Source organism: Schistocerca nitens, chromosome 4, assembly GCF_023898315.1.
Source record: "Schistocerca nitens isolate TAMUIC-IGC-003100 chromosome 4, iqSchNite1.1, whole genome shotgun sequence".
Classification (NCBI taxonomy): domain Eukaryota; kingdom Metazoa; phylum Arthropoda; class Insecta; order Orthoptera; family Acrididae; genus Schistocerca; species Schistocerca nitens.
Window position 1 is genome coordinate 64,063,362 of NC_064617.1, and position 19,914 is coordinate 64,083,275.

Consider the following 19,914-nt stretch of genomic DNA (forward strand, 5'->3'; position numbering starts at 1 on the left):
TAAACTCAGGCCAGTTACTGCCCGTAGAACCAAAATAGAAGATACACAGACAGGCCTCCTGAGCGCCATCTGTTCGCCAAACACCACAACGAATGAACTATTAACACTATAATCCCTCAGCAGGTACAAATGCGCATTATATACCCTGGTACCTCTGAATGCAGTCCTTGTGGGGGTCGCATTTGTTCTCGCGGTGAATAAGTTAGGATAGAATCTCATGGGGAGCTAACAGAATAGGTTCCTTAGAAATAAAATTAGCAGAAAATATCAGTAGTAATTACAAACAATCGAAATCAGAATGCGCGGGGTGGAGTAGTTTCAGAACCGTCGGAAACCTATGACGAGTGATGGGAAAACCGTACCGGCAGAAGTACGTCTAACATTTGTGTGATGCAGAAGAGCTGTCTCAAAGCAGGAAAGAAAAGGAGAAACAAGTTGTGTGAAAGAAACAGCAGATCCAGAAATGCGTGTCAAGTAACTTCAAGAAATTCAGTTGGTAATTCGAGCTACCTCCTGCATAGTAAAACTAATGACATTTACTTAAAAAAAAGGCTCTGAGCACTATGGGACTTAACTGCTGTGGTCATCAGTCCCCTAGAACTACTTAAACCTAACTAACCTAAGGACATCACACACATCTATGCCCGAGGCAGGATTCTAACCTGCGACCGTAGCGGTCACGCGGCTCCAGACTGTAGCGCCTAGAACCGCTCGGCCACTCCGGCCGGCAATGACATTTACTCATCTGGTATAGAAAATATGTAAAACACCTTATTAACCATCATGTTCCTGGGAAATCATTAGTATCACGATACTAAAGAATGTATCATTAGAAAATTGGAAGTGTTATATTATAAGATGTATCAATTTAGTAAATTTTCAACAAGAAAAGTGCACACAAGAAGGTAAGAAATTGAAACTGGATCCAATCTGGTTTACCTTTACAAAAGGCAAAGGTCGCAGAGGAGCAGGTCTTCGTAAGGCATTTGGTATCCCGAATAAGATTAAACCTCCACAGTGTTTGGAAAAGCTTCTGCATTGAAAGTGGATATCAGTGTTCGAAATACATCGTAGAAAAATCAATAACAATCAACAGATAAATAACAGCTGTTGTTCATGTTCATAACGGGGCTCACGAGTGCGTTCGAATGGAAGTCTGACTTCCATTGAACGACACAACACTGTAGGAACTTGCTTTGTGCAGTGAACAAATACGGGTTCGTTTTACTATACCTGACAGCGTTGTTAGTACATCATGAAATGAAACTGTTAAATGCAATAATTGCAGTCTCGTGCATTTGCTCAGTCGTTGTAAATATATTCAAATATACCCCTATTGTAGTACGGAATTGGAGGTCAATATTCACACTGTATCGACGTCACTGGTCCTAGTTTGTGATGGCATCTTAGTAAATAAGAAAAACAGACTTCAAGTGTTACTATTTCATTATAGGTTACTGTGATGTTACAAAAAAAAAAAAAAAAAAAAAACAGTTTTGACATGTTATTCATCAGGAGATGAATTCTGCAAAGTGAGACTTATCGCTGTAATATCGAAAGTATCTACATTTGACATAATTATAAACAGATGAGTACAAAAAGGCAAAGAACAAATGGGGAATAAGAAATATTTCCTTTTCTTCTGTGGTGAAAAATTTTAAGCATAGTTGCCTGAATAGGACGCAAATAATAATTATTGGAAATTTGTGGTAAGGTCTCATGGGACCAAACTCCACAGGTCAAGCCTACACACTACTTAATCTAACTTAAACTAACTTACGGTATGGACAACACACACACCCATGCCCAAGGGAGGACTCGAACCTCCGACGGGTGTATTTTTTAATGTTAACACTAACGATGAATCTTTCTGGCAGATTAAAACTGTGTGGCGGACCGAGACTCGAACTCGAGACCTTTGCCTTTCGTGGGCAAGTTCTCTACTAACTGAGCTACCCAATCACGACTCACGACCGGTCCTTACAGCCTCAGTTCTGCCAGTACCTAATCTCCTACCCTCCTAACTTCACAGAAGCTCTTCTGCGAACGTTGCCCGTGAAAGCCAAAGGTCCCGAGTTCGAGTCTCGGTCCGGCACACAGTTTTAATCTTCCAGAAAGTTTCATATCAGCGCACACTAAGCTGCAGAGTGAAAAACTCATTGGGGAAACATCCCCCAGGCTGTGTCTAAGCGGCCGGCAATTACACCGCGATTCCTGTAAGTTCGTTGCTAGTATTGTCACAATACTGCATCGACTTGCGTATCATCCATACCACATGTCACTGCATCAATCGCTGATTTCCATGACCGCTTAGTGCTTTGTGAGTGTGCACGTCAACAAACGCAAAACGACCCCTACTTTCATTGGCAACGTACTGTTTTCCGATGGGTCTGCCTTGACAAACTATTGTAGCATTAACAGGCATACCACGCATTACTGGAGTGGAGACATTCCCCACTGCTTACGGCAAGTTGACCGTCACCGTCCTTGTTCGGTTAACTTATATCCGGGCATCGTGGAGAACAAACTCACTGGTCCGTATTTTATCGACGACATATTGAATGGACGCAAATATCGAACGTTTTTGGAACAGAAACTGCTGTGGGATGTTGCCCCGGACGTTCGACAACGTATGTAGTTTTAACATGGTTACCCAGCGCATTAGGCAACTGAAGGAAGGGAGGTATTAGACCGTGTTTATACAGGTCGGTGGGTTAGGTAGAGGTAGCTCTATTCAGAAAAAGTGGTTCAAATGGCTCTGAGCACTATGGGACTCTGAGGTCATCAGTCTCCTAGAACTTTTAACTACTTAAACCTAGCTATTCTAAAGACATCACAGTTTTTTTTATTGGATGCGTAGTTTCATAGATATTTCAATGTTAAAATGAACATCCTGTTTATCACATAATATTGGTCGTTTAAAAACACGTAGGCTGAAACCGAACTCCACTGACAAAATGTCGGAGGTTGGTCGGGAACATTTTCATAGTATTTTGGAATAATGGCTCATAGTCTGTGATGGCTAGTTACAAGGTAAGATTGTACTTACGATTTATTCGGTTTGTTATCACAGTTAACTTTCCTCCCGTAAAAATACCTTCACGACAGTAAAAACGCCTACATTATGCAGTCACCCAAACACGGATGTTTCCGGTTTGTCGTAGGCACCTATGCATGATGGAAAAGTACTGTTTTGTGGATCTCGTCGCTGTGGGAACAACTCAACAGATCGTCGTTGATCCATTCATCCACTGCATTCAGCCATCCCATTCACGAGGTACAGATATGCCAGCACTTCATTGCTATGCCTAAGCATAGTCCTGCGTATCGCTGTGAAGATGCGACTGGCACTGCCCGAAAATCAAACCTGAGACGTAAGAGTGGAGTACCAAATGGAAACTATCGGGAGAAAAGTAAAGTGAGCGTTCCCGCTGGAAACAGCAACTTTGTTCTCAACAAGAACACAGTACATACTGTCGAAATGTACACACTTGTGCAGGCACATACACAAAGGTAAACGGTGGTAAGAAATTAAACGAAAGGCCATTGCTTTGTAACGACCCACCTTAGACCATGGGTCCCTTGTTTCAAAATTCTCATGAAGTACCTCTGAACTACTTCCGAAATTTTGTTGATGCACTTGGGTTTAACCTTGTACACATTATTATAAGGATGTGGTTTTATTACAGGTTTTCATGAAAGTTCAGAAATAGCAGAAATTTTATAGTGGAGTAATGCATTGATCTCTTTCGACTGTTTTCATTCATTGTGGCTTGAAAATATATGACAGGTTCACAGAGAATATAGGCTCTTACTTAGTAACGCTGAGTAGTCGCATGGTTGATGAAAGTGCATGTCCACCTCGGATGCCGACCTTTTGTTAAAAGAAATGATAATTAAATGAAGACCCTAAGCTGTCGAGTTTTCGACAGGCGTGGACATCATCAACGGGGAAAGTTGAAAATGTGTGTCCCGACCGGGACTCGAACATGGGATCTCTTGCTTACGTGGCAGATGCTCTATCCATCTCTTGGTTTTCTTTTTTTTTATCTCATTTTGTTCTGTATTGTTACTTGAATTTGTTTTGGGCGGACGTCCGATGACATCCGTTCAGGTTCTTCGTTGATCGGTTCACTTAGTTTTTTTATTACAGAGGATAGCTAACCCTCTGACATTCATCTGAGTCACCGAGAGCACAGTGCGACTGCAGCGATTTATCCCCGTGAGACTCACATTCCTAACTTAATGTCCACACATTACATTCGTAGTGCCCCTGCCCATTACACTCATTACTCATGGCAGACGATCTTACCATTCCCGTAAGAGTTTGGGCAATGCGTGTGCATCCAGCACAGAAGTAGAAGGTCAATGGCCGGTCAACCTTAACAGTATGAAGATGGTATCTGTTCTTTCGGAGAAGTCCGAATGAACAGATACCATCTTCATATAATTTTGATAAATGTTCCACAGCTGACGCGTGCTGGGTTCTATTACAGCACTAAACGACATTACACTCTCCCTCCCGTATTTTCGTAGCGATGCTGCACTTTAAATTCTTTTTATGGAAGTATGAAAGTTGAGAGAATAATATTGTCAGGTGTGTGTTTCGGTCTTTACAAAATGAATCCGACAAGTTATCTCAAATTTAGAAAACGCTTGCACAGTCAAACTTATTGCGACATCGGTGAAAGTGGTATGTACAGTTCAAAATATACAAACACGATTAGTGTCTTTCGAGAATCCCTATTAACAAGACATTTTTCGGCAAAATATCAAGTAGTATATAACAGGCAGACTCCAGTCGTTCTTACGTCCTCATACGATAGTTCACAATATTGCTGTTCGTTAGCTTTTTTCTCCTGTTATTATTTCCGTTCAGATAGAAGTTTCGTTCCTAAAATCTCTCCCAATAGCACATAGGAAATAAGCAGTCACAATTTCTATATAACAATCCTATTCGCCAATACCCTACACAGAGTTTGACCTCACATATCTTCTCCCGGAAAGTCAAAATCATAGTCCTGTTTTCTCGGTTGACGATTTAGCTGCGTAAACTAATCAGATGTGTATATTCTATTCAACAGACGTTATTCAAACGCTTCCTTCTTATCACAACTAGCTCTATTTCATGTTTCACCGCGCGCTCTTTTCTCCCTCAGGCCTTATTTCCTCCCTCGTCGCCGAAGCCGTCATTCTTGCTCGTATGTAGTCGTATAGCGATGTTCCATACAGAAATTTAATCAACGTCTAGTATTTCACTACAGTTGTGTTGTAAATACTTGTGAAGGAATGGATAGGGAGGCAACACTTGTGACACCAACTGGACGTGATGATAGGAAATGGTATCAAATGCCTTTCCCAGTTTGTTATGAAATCGAAGGTGCTTGACATGAAGAGTCCGTAAGAACTGATACTTCACACACTTACTACATAGATAGCAACCTATTAACTGCCAACACTGTAAGTGCTTCTCCGGCTGTAACACTGTGACTAATAATCTTGTCTGCAGTTTATGCAGTAAAAGTAGTATAACTTACGGAGAACGTTCCTATATTTGTGTACACGTACCCACATACAGTCCCCCAACCATACAAACGTCCACTCACCCGCCCGCATAAACACATACACACACACACACACACAAAATAATGATCACATTGGTCAATAATTCAAATGTGATTAATTTATTAAAAGATATAACAGTTTACAATAAATATATGTATTACGCTTATACAATACAGACTATAATAATTAATATATAATATTCGTTGATAGAGTTTCTTAACAGTATTAAAGCAATATTAACCGGCAGGACAAAAAGTAATAGTCCTTATGGTCGTTTTACGACAATAGAATCAAGTTGACACATTTTCTGTTCTATTAAGTACAAACACTAATGGAATTGCAGCAGCTGCTCATGCAACTAATATTAAGAACCAATGAAAGGACAGAAATTACGACAATACTTTTTTAAAGTCATCAGTCTTCTGATTGGTTTGATGCAGTCCGTCACGAAATTAGAGAGATTCGAGCGCGCACGGAGGCTTTCCGGCAGTCGTTCTTCCAGCGAACCATACGCGACTGGAACAAGAAACGGAGGTAATGACAGTGGCACGCAAAGTGCCCTCCGCCACACACCGTTGGGTGGCTTGCGGAGTATAAACGTAGATGTAGATGAATTGCTTCTTCGTACCAGCCTCTTCATCACTGAGTAGCGCAACAATATACAAGCAAGTATTTTATGCTGAGATCGTGAGGTGACGAAATGTCTTTCTTAAGCTCCGACAGAAGTTCCAGGATTTAGAGACAGCCGAGAGTACTTCTTCCACTGTTTGATCTTACTATACCTGAAAATGAAAATCTGAAAATTGCTCACAGTAGCAGAAACGAGGAGAGACGAATTTAAATAAGTCTTACAGAAGATACCGTCTCCACGATCAGTCATGTTCTCAGAGTGCAAAGCGTAACCTCTTTTGATTTTCACTATCGCCTACTTAGAATACCTCTCTTTAAGATGTAAGTACTGTGCTTGCGAACATTTTCCCAGTGTGACTGACAGGACGAATATTTTGGGGTGATCAGCTGCGTTGAGAATTACACTTTTCATACACAGTCTTTTGGCGGCTGACGAAGTGCTCTTCATCAGGTACCGCGAGTGATGTACACGCAACGGGCAGATATGCGTACTACCGTCGCTTGCAATGCATGACGAAGACAATAAAGTCTAACGTTGAATCGCCAATTCAGAAAAAGGAGAAAAAAGGTTAAAAGACTGGGAAGAGAGCAACATAGCAGTTACGAAAGCGAAGAAAATCAGAAAAATACTTCAACAGAATTTTAAAAAGAAGTGTGGCAGTGAAAGTCATTCCTCATTGCACCCAAATGCTTTAGAATTTTGCGGCGCTGCATGGCAATGGCATTCACAAATTTTTCGGAATGAGCAGGAGTTAGCATTTTTTTCGCGTTAGTGAATATTGAAACTTAACAAATAGAAATCACAAAACAGACGGTGTGTACGGCATGATTACATTTTTTTTTTTTTTTTTTTTTGTTGAACAGAGTTCATGATTGTAGATGCGAAAGATGCAACGCAGTCACTGAAGGTAATGTATGCTGACATCCAAGGATCATAAAAGTTTAAATACCGAGTTGATATTCTGAATCCCAAATATAAATGAAAAGGGAGCAGTGGAGACAGAGCCAGAAATACGGAGATACCAGGTCTGGATACTTAAAAATCCAAATCACTATTGGACAACTCTAAATAAGCTACCATACTTAAAAGTGAACATTTATACACATATACAAAAGGCAGTTGCGAGAAAAAACAAAGCGTGAAGAAAATATTTACCACACTAAAGACAAGTTGTAGGGTTTTTCATAGACCCATTGCAAGATAGAGTCCGGAATTGGCTGCAAACAAAATATTGACTTTCCAGAAGAGCCGGACGACGCAAGTCACATGGGTGTAAGAAACACATCGAGATCTAGGGAAGTGTGTGGGGTCATTAAAAGAATCAGAGATCTACAGTAAAGAAAGGAGAGGTTCTGGTTCTGTCAGACGAGGATTAAAGAAGATGACAACGAGTACTTTCGCAAGAAGAGTGGGGAAGAGAAGTCAGAGAATGAAGAACACCGGCTACAGGAAAAAGAACTCCAAATGTGAAGACAACTGTGTAATGATTGTTGAGGAGAGACTGAAACTGTCAAATAAATTTCTGATTTGCTGGAATGGAAATATCCTTCGAACCGTAATTCAAAAAGTAAAATTAGGAAAGGTGACAAGAGGAGCAGAAATATTCTTTGCGAGATGGAGATCGAGATGTAAAGCAGTCATAGTCACCTGGAAACGGTGCTAATGTGCCCATTTACTGAAACAGCATTCCACTTTCGTTTCTGATAAACATCCGCTTTCGTGCCAGGCCAAGTACCCGACGGCAAGGCTTGCAACAAGCTTCAGGTACATATTTCCTACTGGACATCGATGTTCATAACTGGAAGACCGACAGACTACAGTAGTTGTGCCAGAACGCGACAAAAACATACCCCTGAGATGTGAATATGTTGCAACAAGAGTAATTTTTAGTGTTCGACTTATGTGAGACTGCTTCGGAGCTCTCTGAATCTATGTGTATACGAAATGAAGAAAACTGGCGAAACTCGAAATGTACCAGCACACTATTGTGTCAGATGATATTACGAACTGTGTACAGGTAAGTACGTATCAACGTAAGCAGCTAATTGGCGAGTATCAATGAAACAAACCTACAAATCGATAACATGCTGCTACATTAACATTTACAATATAGAAATAAAATATAATACTGAAATTATAGTGAATGTCAGTCCACGAGAAAAGAACGATAAGCTACTGGTTGCCTAAATGAGAAACACACAGTTCCAGGAGCGAGCAGTGTGTTAAATGAAAATGAAACACAAACAACAGTTCCCTGATGAGTAAGGACAAGTTGATTGAGTGTTTCGGCATCTTATGAAGCCGCTTGATATGTGTAGGAATGAGCCTAGCATTGTAAGCTTAGAACTACGTTTTCAAATGCTTGGTGGTCAAGTAACTGTACTGTTTACAGATATACAAGACATGTGCTGGACAGGGCTCTCGCTGGTGAGGCAAGTGGAGCTCTAGATTGCCAGCTTACAACATTTTTTACACAGATGCTAAATGTAGATGTCGACCGAGAGTGATTCAGCCAAGTGATGAGAAATCGGATGGTCACTAGGTGACCACTTGTCGGAACATCCGATTGGAGTAGATCAAGCGACATTCACTTCCGCGGAGTGTTGGGTTTTGAACCTTGACTGTCGTGACTGGATCGTTCCAAATGTCCGTTGGCTTTTCCCACCACACTGAGGCCACTGTCGGTGTGTTGGACGGCTGAGATCTGAGCCGGGAGGTCCCCCACTGTGCGGCTACGAGGAGACCGGGTAGTCGGAGGGCCGGTTGGGCAGCGGCGTGGGCACGCACAGCTGGGGGTCTGCCGGCGGCGGCGAGCACTCGCCCCACGGGATCCAGGTGAAGTTCCAGCGGCGCGGGTCGGCGCCTGCCGCGTCCACCGGAAGGTTGGCCTGTGGCACGAGGCCGGCGCGCCTGCGAACCAGCTGCTGCCGCAGGTGCAGCGCCACGTTGTCGTACGTGCGCGCCAGGTTGTTCAGCTCGCACGGGTCGCTCGCCACGTCGTACCTGCGAGCACGTGACCAGCACCAGAATCAACACTGCCATACTACTATCAGTTTACACGGCCACACGCGCAGTCATCCCTTTCAGATTGCTGCTCGTCTGGCAGTTTGAGGAGCAGAGAGAGAGAGAGAGAGAGAGAGACTCACAGACACGGCTCGCCGGACTGGGCGGGGTTGCAGGGCGGCGCGTTGAAGGTGGAGTTGGGCTCGCAGCGCACGGTGGCCGAGGCGCGCAGCGTCGCGATGACGTCCTCGCGCGTGGGCCGGCGGTAGCGCGCCTGCATGGCGTGCGCCAGCGCCGCGCCCGCCGGGCTCCCCACCACCGCCGTCGCGTTGTAGGGGGGCGTGGCCGGGTCCTCGCGGCCGCTCGCCCCGAAGTAACCGTCGTAGCGGCCGCCGCGCGTCGTACCTGCCAACAGCGGCGCACGCTGCAGCACTCGAACACGCTGGAACTCGCAGCAGTCCACGTCAGACATTGTGGCCCCTCCCACATTTCCAGTCATCCGTAAATTAACCCTTTCGCTGGTGTGGGCGTGTACACACTTCCCGATGCACTGTCCCCAGGTGCTGTCGATGTGCATAGGCGGCCAGCTTACTTGTAATGTTCCAGATGTCATACAGTAAGAAAGGTACCAAACATTGTACACTGAAGCGCCAAAGAAACTGGCAAAACCATCCGCATCCAAATACAGAGATAGGTTGTAAGGTGGCTATAATTCCGCACCTTACAAGCACTCATCCACATTTTTCTGCCGTGACCTAAAACTACAATTAGGTATCATATGATAGGTTATTCATTGTATATATGAATATACGGGGTGGGCCATTGATATTGACCAAGCCAAATATCTCACGAAATAAGCATCAAACGAAAAAACTACAAAGGACGAAAGTCGTCTAGCTTGAAGTGGAAACGAGATGGCGCTACGGTTGTCCCGTTATATGGCGCTGCCATAGCTCAAACGGATATCAACTGCATTTTTTTAAGTAGGAACAACCATTTTTATTACATATTCGTGTAGTACGTAAAGCAATATAAATGTTTTAGTTGGACAACTTTATCCGCTTTGTGATAGATGGCGCAGTAATAGTCACAAACCTATAAGCACGTGGTATCATTTAACATTACACCATTGCGGACGGTATTTGCTTAGTGATACATTAACCGTGTCAAAATGGACCGTTTACCAATTCCAGAGAAAGGTCGATATCGTGTTGATGTATGGCTATTGTCATCAAAATGCCCAACGGGCGTGTGCTATGTATGCTGCTCGGTATCCTGGACGACATCGTCCAAGTGTCCGGACCGTTCGCTGGGTAGTTACGATATTTAAGAAAACAGGAAGTGTTCAGCCACATGTGAAACGTCAACCACGACCTGCAACAAATGGAGATGCCCAAGTAGATGTTTTAGCTGCAGTCGCGGCTAATCCGCACATCAGTATGTAACGGAACTGAAATGATGGTGGGCTGCCAGTAATTTGGAGCCCGCGCGTCGGAAACTGGCGCGCTGGTGTGATACTGCCAGGAAGTGCACCCTGATGCCATCTATTGGCGAAAATGGGAATTAGCGCTACCTGTCAGACAATGCACTAAGCTCTCGGAGTCAAATGTATTCTTTTTCTTGGTAATTATAAGTTATTACTGTATAATTTAATGTTGTAAAGCGCTAGTAGTAAATTATTATGACTAGTATGAACTCGAGGGTAATAAATATAAATATTCTTAAATACTAAATGATTTCGGTAAAAAGGTGGTAGGGGAACGCCCCCACTCTTGGTGATACGAGCGTAGCTAGGGGTAGCCGGAGACACAGGGACTGAACAATGGAATGGCCTGGGGAGTGTTGACGTGATCGGACGTGTGTAACTGTGCTCACGCAAAAGTGATTGTACAACAGTGAAGAGGCGAATATCGTCGCCGTTTGTGGAGTAAAACGCGACGAATGGTTATCGAAGCCGCCTCTATGCCACTAGGGCCGATTGTAAGAGTTCCTGCGCCCAGATTTTATGGCGGGCGTGCAGTAGCTTATACGAGTGCTACGGCTCGTAGTTCCAGCCGCCATTAAGGGCATGAGGCGTGAAGAGCTGCGTTAGCCACATGCATCTCACCACCAGCACCGACACGTCTACCCAAGGCAAGACTGCTTGCAATTGTTAATTCGAACTTTGTATAAATGTAAAAGGAGAATACCAGTTTTCTTTTACGCAAGTACAGAGGACAGAATATAGTAATGAGTAAAATTACGACGCATTTTGTTCATTGTAAAGTGTAGTAACCTCAAACATAGTATAGTGAAATCAGACTGAGGCCACCATCGCCTCTTTCATTTACAATTCTTTTTGTTGTAGAATACTTTAGCGTATAAGAATGTTGAAAAGAGCAATGGTCACACCAGAATGAGTCGCCTGTTTATAGTTACTTAACTTTTTCTGAGTAACCTTTCAAGTAAAGTCACTTAAGTAATTCTATATCAATTGTCCAAAGAGTAATATCCAAAATCATTACATAAAGTTGAGGATAGAATTTTGTTAACCCAAGTTGCATAGATAGTCTTCGTAGTAATTACCAAGCCAACTCACAGAAATTGAAAGAGTATTTGCTTTGTAGAATCACCTCGAATATTCAGAAATAGTAATATTCAGAATTAAGTTTAAATTCAACTCAAGCCGTTTCACTTTGAAACGAGCCAAAAATTGATTTATTATTTTGCTCCTTCAGAGCTGGCGACCGTAGTTGTAAGTATTTTCAGGAGGATTCGACGGTAAGTCTGCTGCTCTCGTCGTGCTGATAGGATTATCCACTGCTGCTAGCATTCGTGATTGGATGCATAAGCTCACTACCAAGTTAAGTGGGTCAGGTAGGCAGTGTTACCGTGTGAACTGTAGGGCACTGTAGGCCGTGGATCGAACCCATTCAATCATCACAGCTCTTTGGGAAATAGTCCGGTTAGGAGTGTGCTAATCATTACGTAAATACCGGCGAGTAAAGGTCAAAATGTATACTCAAGTGAATTTAGCAAGGTCCACGTAGCACATAGTTAATGTGGTGCAATGGCGTGGGTAGGAGTGGAGTAAAAGTGAACTAAGCTTGTGGCAGCTGTGCTGTATTCAAATATATTAACAACGTGAATTCACTACTACCTCTTACCATTAGGACTGAGCTATTTACTGTTAAAATACGTAGCAGTAAGCACAAAGGCGTGACAGCTACAAGTCCGAATTGGTTTTATACATACGGAATTAGGAAGCGGGTCATTCCGTCAGTGGAGAGGGTTAAAACAACCGAGTCAGTTGAGAACATACCCCATTTACCGATGGAAAGATTCGGCGGTTCGGTCGCAAGTAGCAGACAAATTGCGTGAGAATCGGGAATCTCAAAACGTCGGTGTTGAGAATGCTACATCAACATCGATTGCACCCGTACCATATTTCTATGCACCAGGATTGCATGGCGACGACTTTGAACGTCGTGTACAGTTCAACCACAGCGCACAAGAGAAGTTACGGGGCGATGACAGATTTTTTGCACGCCTTCTATTTAGCGACGAAGCGTCTTTCACCAACAGCGGTAACGTAAACCGGCATAATATGCACTATTGGGCAACGGAAAATCCACGATGGCTGCGACAAGTGGAACATCAGCGACCTTGACGGGTTAATGTATGGCGCGACACTGCAGAAGGAAGGATAATTGGCCCCCATCTTATCGATGGCAGTCTAAATGGTGGAATGTACGCTCATTTACTACGTAATGTTGTACCGATGTTACTACAAGACGTTTCACTGCATGACAGAATGGCGATGTACTTCCAACATGATGGATGTCCGGCACATAGCTCGTTTGCGGTTGAAGTGGTATTGAATAGCATATTTTTAATAGGTAGATTGGTCGTCGAAGCACGTTCTCCGGTTCTGACGTCCCCGGATTTCTTTCTGTGGGGAAAGTTGAAGGATATTTGCTATCGTGATCCACCGACAACGCCTGACAACATGCGTCAGCGCATTGTCAATGCATCTGCGAACATTACGGAAGGCGAACTACTCGTTGTTGAGAGGAATGTCGTTACACGTATTGCCAAATGCATTGAGGTTGACGGACATCATTTTGAGCATTTATTGCAGTAATGTGGTATTTACAGGTAATGACGCTGTAAAAGCATGCGTTCTCAGAAATGACAAGTTCACAAAGGTAAATGTATCACACTGGAACAACCGAAATAAAATGTTCAAACGTATCTACGTTCTGTATTTTAGTCCGCAGCTCGTGGTCGTGCGGTAGCGTTCTCGCTTCCCGCACCCGGGTTCCCTGTTTCGATTCCCGGCGGGGTCAGGAATTTTCTCTGCCTCGTGATGACTGGGTGTTGTGTGATGTCTTTAGGTTAGGTTTAAGTAGTTCTAAGTTCTAGGGGACTGATGACCATAGATGTTAAGTCCCATAGTGCTCAGAGCCATTTGAACCATTTTTTCTGTATTTTAATTTAAAAAACATACCTCTTACCAACTAATCGTCTAAAATTGTGAGCCATATGTTTGTGACTATTACAGCGCCATCTATCACAAAGCGAAAAAAGTGGTCCAACTAAATAAGTCTTCATTTCTCTACGTACTACACGAATATGTAATAAAAAATGGGGGTTCCCTCTTAAAAAAACACAGTTGATATCCGTTTGACCTATGGCAGCGCCATCTAGCGGACCAACCATAGCGCCATCTGGTTTCCCCCTTCAAGCTAGACAAGTTTCGTTCTTTGTAGTCTTTTCGTTTGACGTTTATTTCGTGAGATATTTAGCCCGGTCAGAATCAACTGACCACCCTACATACAGTAGACTGACATTTTCACGTACGCCTTGCAAATAATTGTTAACGCTTATTGCATGAAACGTGACGGAGTGTCTTTATTATCAGTATGGGGTAATGAACGATTGCATGTAGTAGTAGAGGTTGGAACGCCAGTGGAGATGAAACGGCAGGCATAGCTCAAGCTCTGGGTGGAAGGCCCGCACAGGTGTTGGTCCTACTTAAAAACTGGAAGTCGCTGAACGGACGTCATGGTACCTGAGCTCTTGAGCACAACAGCGTGACGGCCGGCCACTAGTGTAGCAGGACAGGAAGGATAACCGGGAACTTTGCAAATTTTGCACGAAGGTGAGAAGAACAAAGAAGCGGCACATTGGGAACGACGCAGGCTGGGTTATTTCCAAGGACTTTTAGTCAGAAGCGTACCATTGTACGAGTATAGATTTTTCCTCCAATCTTTCCGCGCTGAACGACAAAAGAGTAAAATATGGTTGGTAGGCGATGGGAAGAATCTGTAGAGAGGGAGAATATTCCGTGGTTTCAGGAATATGATTCGTTTTCGAAATTACGAGGGTGGGGAGCCCAGCCTTGATGGGAAGCCAGAGGTGGAGAGGCGAGGTCTTCCATTGTGAGCGCCCGTGTGTGACGGTCGCTCGGTATTAGCTTCGTTGGTATGGACGGACTTGCTGTCTTTGCTCTCAGGAGAGTTTATAGTAAGAACAATTAGGCACTGTACTGTTGCGAACCTGTACGGTTCTGGATCTCACCTCTGGGTTGGAAGTCGTCGTTGAGTATGCAGTGTTCAGTAATTGAGAGCACTTCTTCGGCACTTACTTACGTCGAGACGATATCTGAACTCCATCCTTTTGGCTGCAAGTTCGCGTTTCTCGTCTGTAGAACACAGAGAGGAGAAGACAGTATTATAGTCAGAGGACCGCCTTCTTCCGTCCTAGTGTTCGAAAGCGTTTATTTGTGGCTGGAGTTATTCCATCGTCGGAGACGAGTACGAGAACCATCACTTCGAAGCACCGGACGCAGTACATACGGTGATATCGCAAATTGCTTCGGCTTATTAGGGCTATAAAGCTAAACAGCTTTGATCACGCTAGTTTATTTCCACTGAGGTTCCACACCACCGTAGATCATCTTTGAAAGTACTGTCTTCTATTGCCTGGTTCGTTGATGATGTCGTGAATTTAAAATTGTATCCCAAGTGCTTCATTCGAACCTTCACTTATAATCAAGTCTTAGAATGAAGCACCTTGTATACGGTTTTCAATTCACGACATCCAGGAATATATGCACAGTATGACAATATAATTTATTATTTAGAGACGCATATGGGGCCTGAAGATGGCATAGTGGAGTGCCGAAACTGGTAGTCAAAATAAAATAAAATAACATCTGAATTACACTGCTGTTGGCGAATTGCATTGCTAATTACTTGACCAGCTGATGTCCCCTGTCCATGATGGACCAACATAGATGAAAACACAAGATGGCGAATTACTTGGACCATTATGCATAGGCGCTGCGTGTGTGAGTCAAAGCTATGGAAGTTGTAAAGTAGTATGAATGAAATGTGCACAAGGAAACAACATGAAGAGTGACAGGTGATCTGAACAGAGTTAGAACGTGTGAGCCCCTCCTTTGATGGCGGGCTCACATTTTGTGGTTAATTACGTAGCAACGTTTCTCCCGTGAGTACCCGAAGCTTACAGTTTGTGTAGAGTGGCTGACGGGCTGGCCACCGGCATTCAGCGCCACTGACCTATGACGAGCTTCCAGTTGTGCAGCCGGATGGCGGCGTTGCGCGTCTTCTCGTCGATGTTGATGAGCACCTCGTCGCGCCGCGAGACCAGGTTGTACAGCAGGCTGTCCCACTGGTCCACGCCGTCCATGTTCCTCGCGAGGTCCAGCGTGTTACCGCCTTCAACGGCAAGACACACGCAATGTAAAGACACAGTGGTGAACATCACGTCAGAGAAATCACACGTATACGTAATGTTGCATCAATACACTACCTACGACTGATGACCATAGATGTTATGTCCCATAGTGCTAAGAGCCAATACGCTACCTACGACGCAGCCGAAATGTCTTTATCGGAATGTGTTATTCCATCCACAGGCATTAAAGTGTTAGGCATTTACCCCAGCACACAACACAGTCTGGATATACAAGGTGAAATTTATTGAACTAAATGAAAAAGAGAAACGTAAATTAGTTACAAACTGCGGCGTGCACACACTTCTGTTCAACATGTGAACGTCACTACAGATATACGGCTTTAGGTTATGACATGATCGATATGCCTGCCATCATTGGCGTCGATGTGGGGCATTCGAATAGTGAAATTCTGTAGGACCCCCGAAGTGTCGGAATATCGGTTCTGTCGATGACCTCCTCGGTGGCTGGTCATCTCAGCAATGGTTTTGGGGTTATTGCTGTACACCTTGTCTTTAATATAGCACTACAGAAAGGAGCCGCATATGTTCAGATCGGGAGAATATGGCGGCCAATCGAGGCCCATGCCAGTGACCTCTGGGTACACCAGAGCCACAATCCGGTCCTCAGTGTGCTTCTCTAGGACATTAAACACTCTCCTGTTTGGAAGGAGTCGAGCTCCGTCTTGCATGAACCACATCTTGTCGAAATGAGAGTCACTTTGGATACTGGGGATGAAATCACCTTCCAAAACATCCACGTACCATTTGGCCATCATAAGATATCGCACCAATTATTCCCTAACTGGACATTGCACGGCACACAGACACCCGTTGAGGGTGAATTGACTACTCGATCGCGAAATGCAGAGTACCCCAAATGCGCCGATTTCGCTCATTGACGTGCACATCCAATTGAAAATCGGGGCCGGCTGGTGTGGCCGTGCGGTTCTAGGCGCTTCAGTCTGGAACCGCGTGACCGCTACGGTCACAGGTTCGAATCCTGCCTCGGGCATGGATGTGTGTGATGTCCTTAGGTTAGTTAGGTTTAAGTAGTTCTAAGTTCTAGGGGACTGATGACCACAGATGTTAAGTCCCATGGTGCTCAGAGCCATTTGAACCATTTTTGAAAATCGGGCTTTGTCGCTAAACCGAATCATGCATGCGCGTACTAAATCCCATCATGCCCCGCGGCCAACTGTGCAGTTTGAACATCTTAACGCAAACAGAAATTATGAGCATTTTATTTCATAGTTCAATAATTGCCACCCTGTAGGTATCCCAGGCACCCTCGCTTCATCAGTGACATGATACCGTATTGTAGCAGACACGATTTCTGGCACTTGTCCTGAACAATAAGCACATTCGGACTGCCTACTCTTCTGCATTGTCTGTACGGTCAGACTGTGTGGTGTGCTTGGACAAATTGCTGTCGCATTAGTTGGTATACTTCAAACCTAGAGAACATAATGCGATATCACTTGCTATAACGAAATTATTTCAACTCACTTAAATGTGATATAGTGATACCACGTTCCAATAGAAAAGATAGGCTATTTGCGCCGTCATTACACACACACAGTAGAAACAAATAATTCGTAGAGGAAACGTGGATGATAAACCATACAGACGACAGTAGAATAAACTGTAAGAAATACTGCAGCCAGCCACAAGTCACTTTTTTCAATTTTTTTTTATTTTACCGTTACTAGTTTCTGGCCTGAACCCATCGTCAGATGGTAGCAATAACTTCTTGCAAAATTATACGTTCATGTCTTCATAAAAAGCCCTTCTTCATGTATTACAAGACTGAGGTTTGATTTTCTTTTGCGACACATGTTTATCAAGAAATTAACTAAATACAAAAGATTGTAATCAGTTCATTTCATTGATCAATGTGCATTGTAGAAGAAAAACTGTCTTGTAACATGTGAAGGAGAACTTTTCATGAAGACACAAATGTAAAACTTGCAAAGAAGTCAACGCTGCCGCCTGACGATGGGCTCAGGCGAGAAGCTAGTAAAGGTACAATAAAATAATTAGGAAAAATGACTTGCGGCTGGTTGCAGTACTTCTTAGAGTGTTGTTTACGAAAACAGCTGATGTTTTCTCTAACCAAAATAGAAAAAGTAACTGTAGAACTTATGCTTTCAAAATGTGTTGCTACAGAGTAAGGCTGAAACTTACAAGGGGAGGCCGCCAATTGTGAAATTCAGATTCGATTCATACTGCGCATAATAAAAGCTCATGGCCAGAGGTGTAATGTGGCAAAGCACCAAGATGCACTTCTCAGCCGTTGTCGAGAAAATCGACAGTTAAAATAAACCGTTGCGGTGAAATACTCTCTACGATTAATAGTTTTCTACAGCGTCGTGGCGCAGCGGTAAGCGCTCGGGTTCGTAATCCGAAGGTCGCCGGATCGAATCTCACCCCATGCAACCCTTTTTTTAGTATTTGTTTTTTGTAATTCATATATATATATATATATATATATATATATATATATATATATATAATTCCCGGCAATCAGTTGCAACAATTATGCATATAATAAGTTGTTGAAAGTCGTTTGTCGTGGAAAAACTGGCGACTTCGAACATCATTATGTTTTCCGCAAACAAAGTTGTATTTCACAAATGTTATTAATTATCTTCATAATGTTATCCACGTATAGTTAACGGAAGACGTAGAAACGATATTCCGAAACGAATACGTATAGCGTAAGTCAAACGTTCGAATTAGAATAGAGACACCACGAACACAAATTTGCTGTGGCAGGTATGAAATATAAACTCCTTTACTCGCTCGTTACACTTGAAGGACAGATGTTGAATGGGCCGAAACGAGCCGCCGCATAACAGCGTAGTTGCGTGCTAACTTCGAAAGAAGGTAGATGCAGTCCCTAGCGCAACTTATACCATCGTCGAAAATCAGTGCGGACGGGAGAGCTTGGGTACACCCTGTAAAAAAAAAAAAAAAAGGGAAAAATGGAGGCGGTACAATTGGAGAGCCATCCGCCTTCACCAACATGCATAAGCAATTCATTAATAGTATATATATATATATATATATATATATATATATATATATATATATATATTACAAAAAACTAATAATAAAAAAAAGTTGCATGGCGCGAGATTCGATCCGGCGACCTTCGGATTACGAACCCGAGCGCTTACCGCTGCGCCCCGAGGCTGTAGAAAACTATATTAATCGTAGAGAGTATTTCACCGCAACGGTTTCTTTTAACTGCCGATTTTCTCGACAACGGCTGAGAAGTGTATCTTAGTGCTTTGCCACATTACACCTTTGGCCATGAGTTTTTATTATGCGCAGTATGAATCGAATCTGAATTTCACAATTGGCGGCCTCCCCTTGTTAGACATATTGACCGAAGAGCCGATGAGGAGATACTGAACTGAATTGGGGAGAAAATAAATGTGTGCCACAACTTGACTGAAAGAATGTATCTGTTGGTAGGATACATTCTGAGGCATCTGTCAATAGATAATTTCGTGACGGACAGTACAAAATATAGATCAAGACAGTACAAAATATAGATCAAGACAAATTTTTTGGCAAAAATAAGCTGGTTTAAGTGGATATAGGATCTACATCTTCATCTACACCATGCAAGTAATTTTATGATGTGTCATGAGGGTACTTCGTATATTAATGCTACAATAGTACTTTTTAACTATGCAAAGGTAAACTAATATATGTAATGGGTGGCTTTTTTTTCACAATTTTCACTTAGCGATGTTGCTCAAACATTAATTATGAACACAAAGATGGCCGAGATTTAATCAGTGACTGTTGGACAGCGTTAGTCGTGCATGGATCAAACAAGTATTCAGACCGATGACCACCACAATATCAGCCTATTGCAATTTATAGCAAGAATAACAATTAATACCAAGAATACAATCTGCGATACATAATCACGACACACGTAATCGCTGTACAGTGCA

The 19,914-nt window shown here is 43.1% G+C and overlaps 1 protein-coding gene across 1 annotated transcript in view; it reads right to left on the minus strand.

The window, feature by feature from the left end:
• LOC126251447 (uncharacterized) overlaps positions 1-19,914 on the minus strand; it is a 516,817-nt gene that overhangs the window by 244,116 nt on the left and 252,787 nt on the right. Inside the window, exon 8 of the mRNA XM_049951875.1 lies at positions 15,766-15,924. Within this exon, the coding sequence (XP_049807832.1) occupies positions 15,766-15,924 (159 nt within the window). The remainder of the gene's footprint in view (positions 1-15,765; positions 15,925-19,914) is intronic.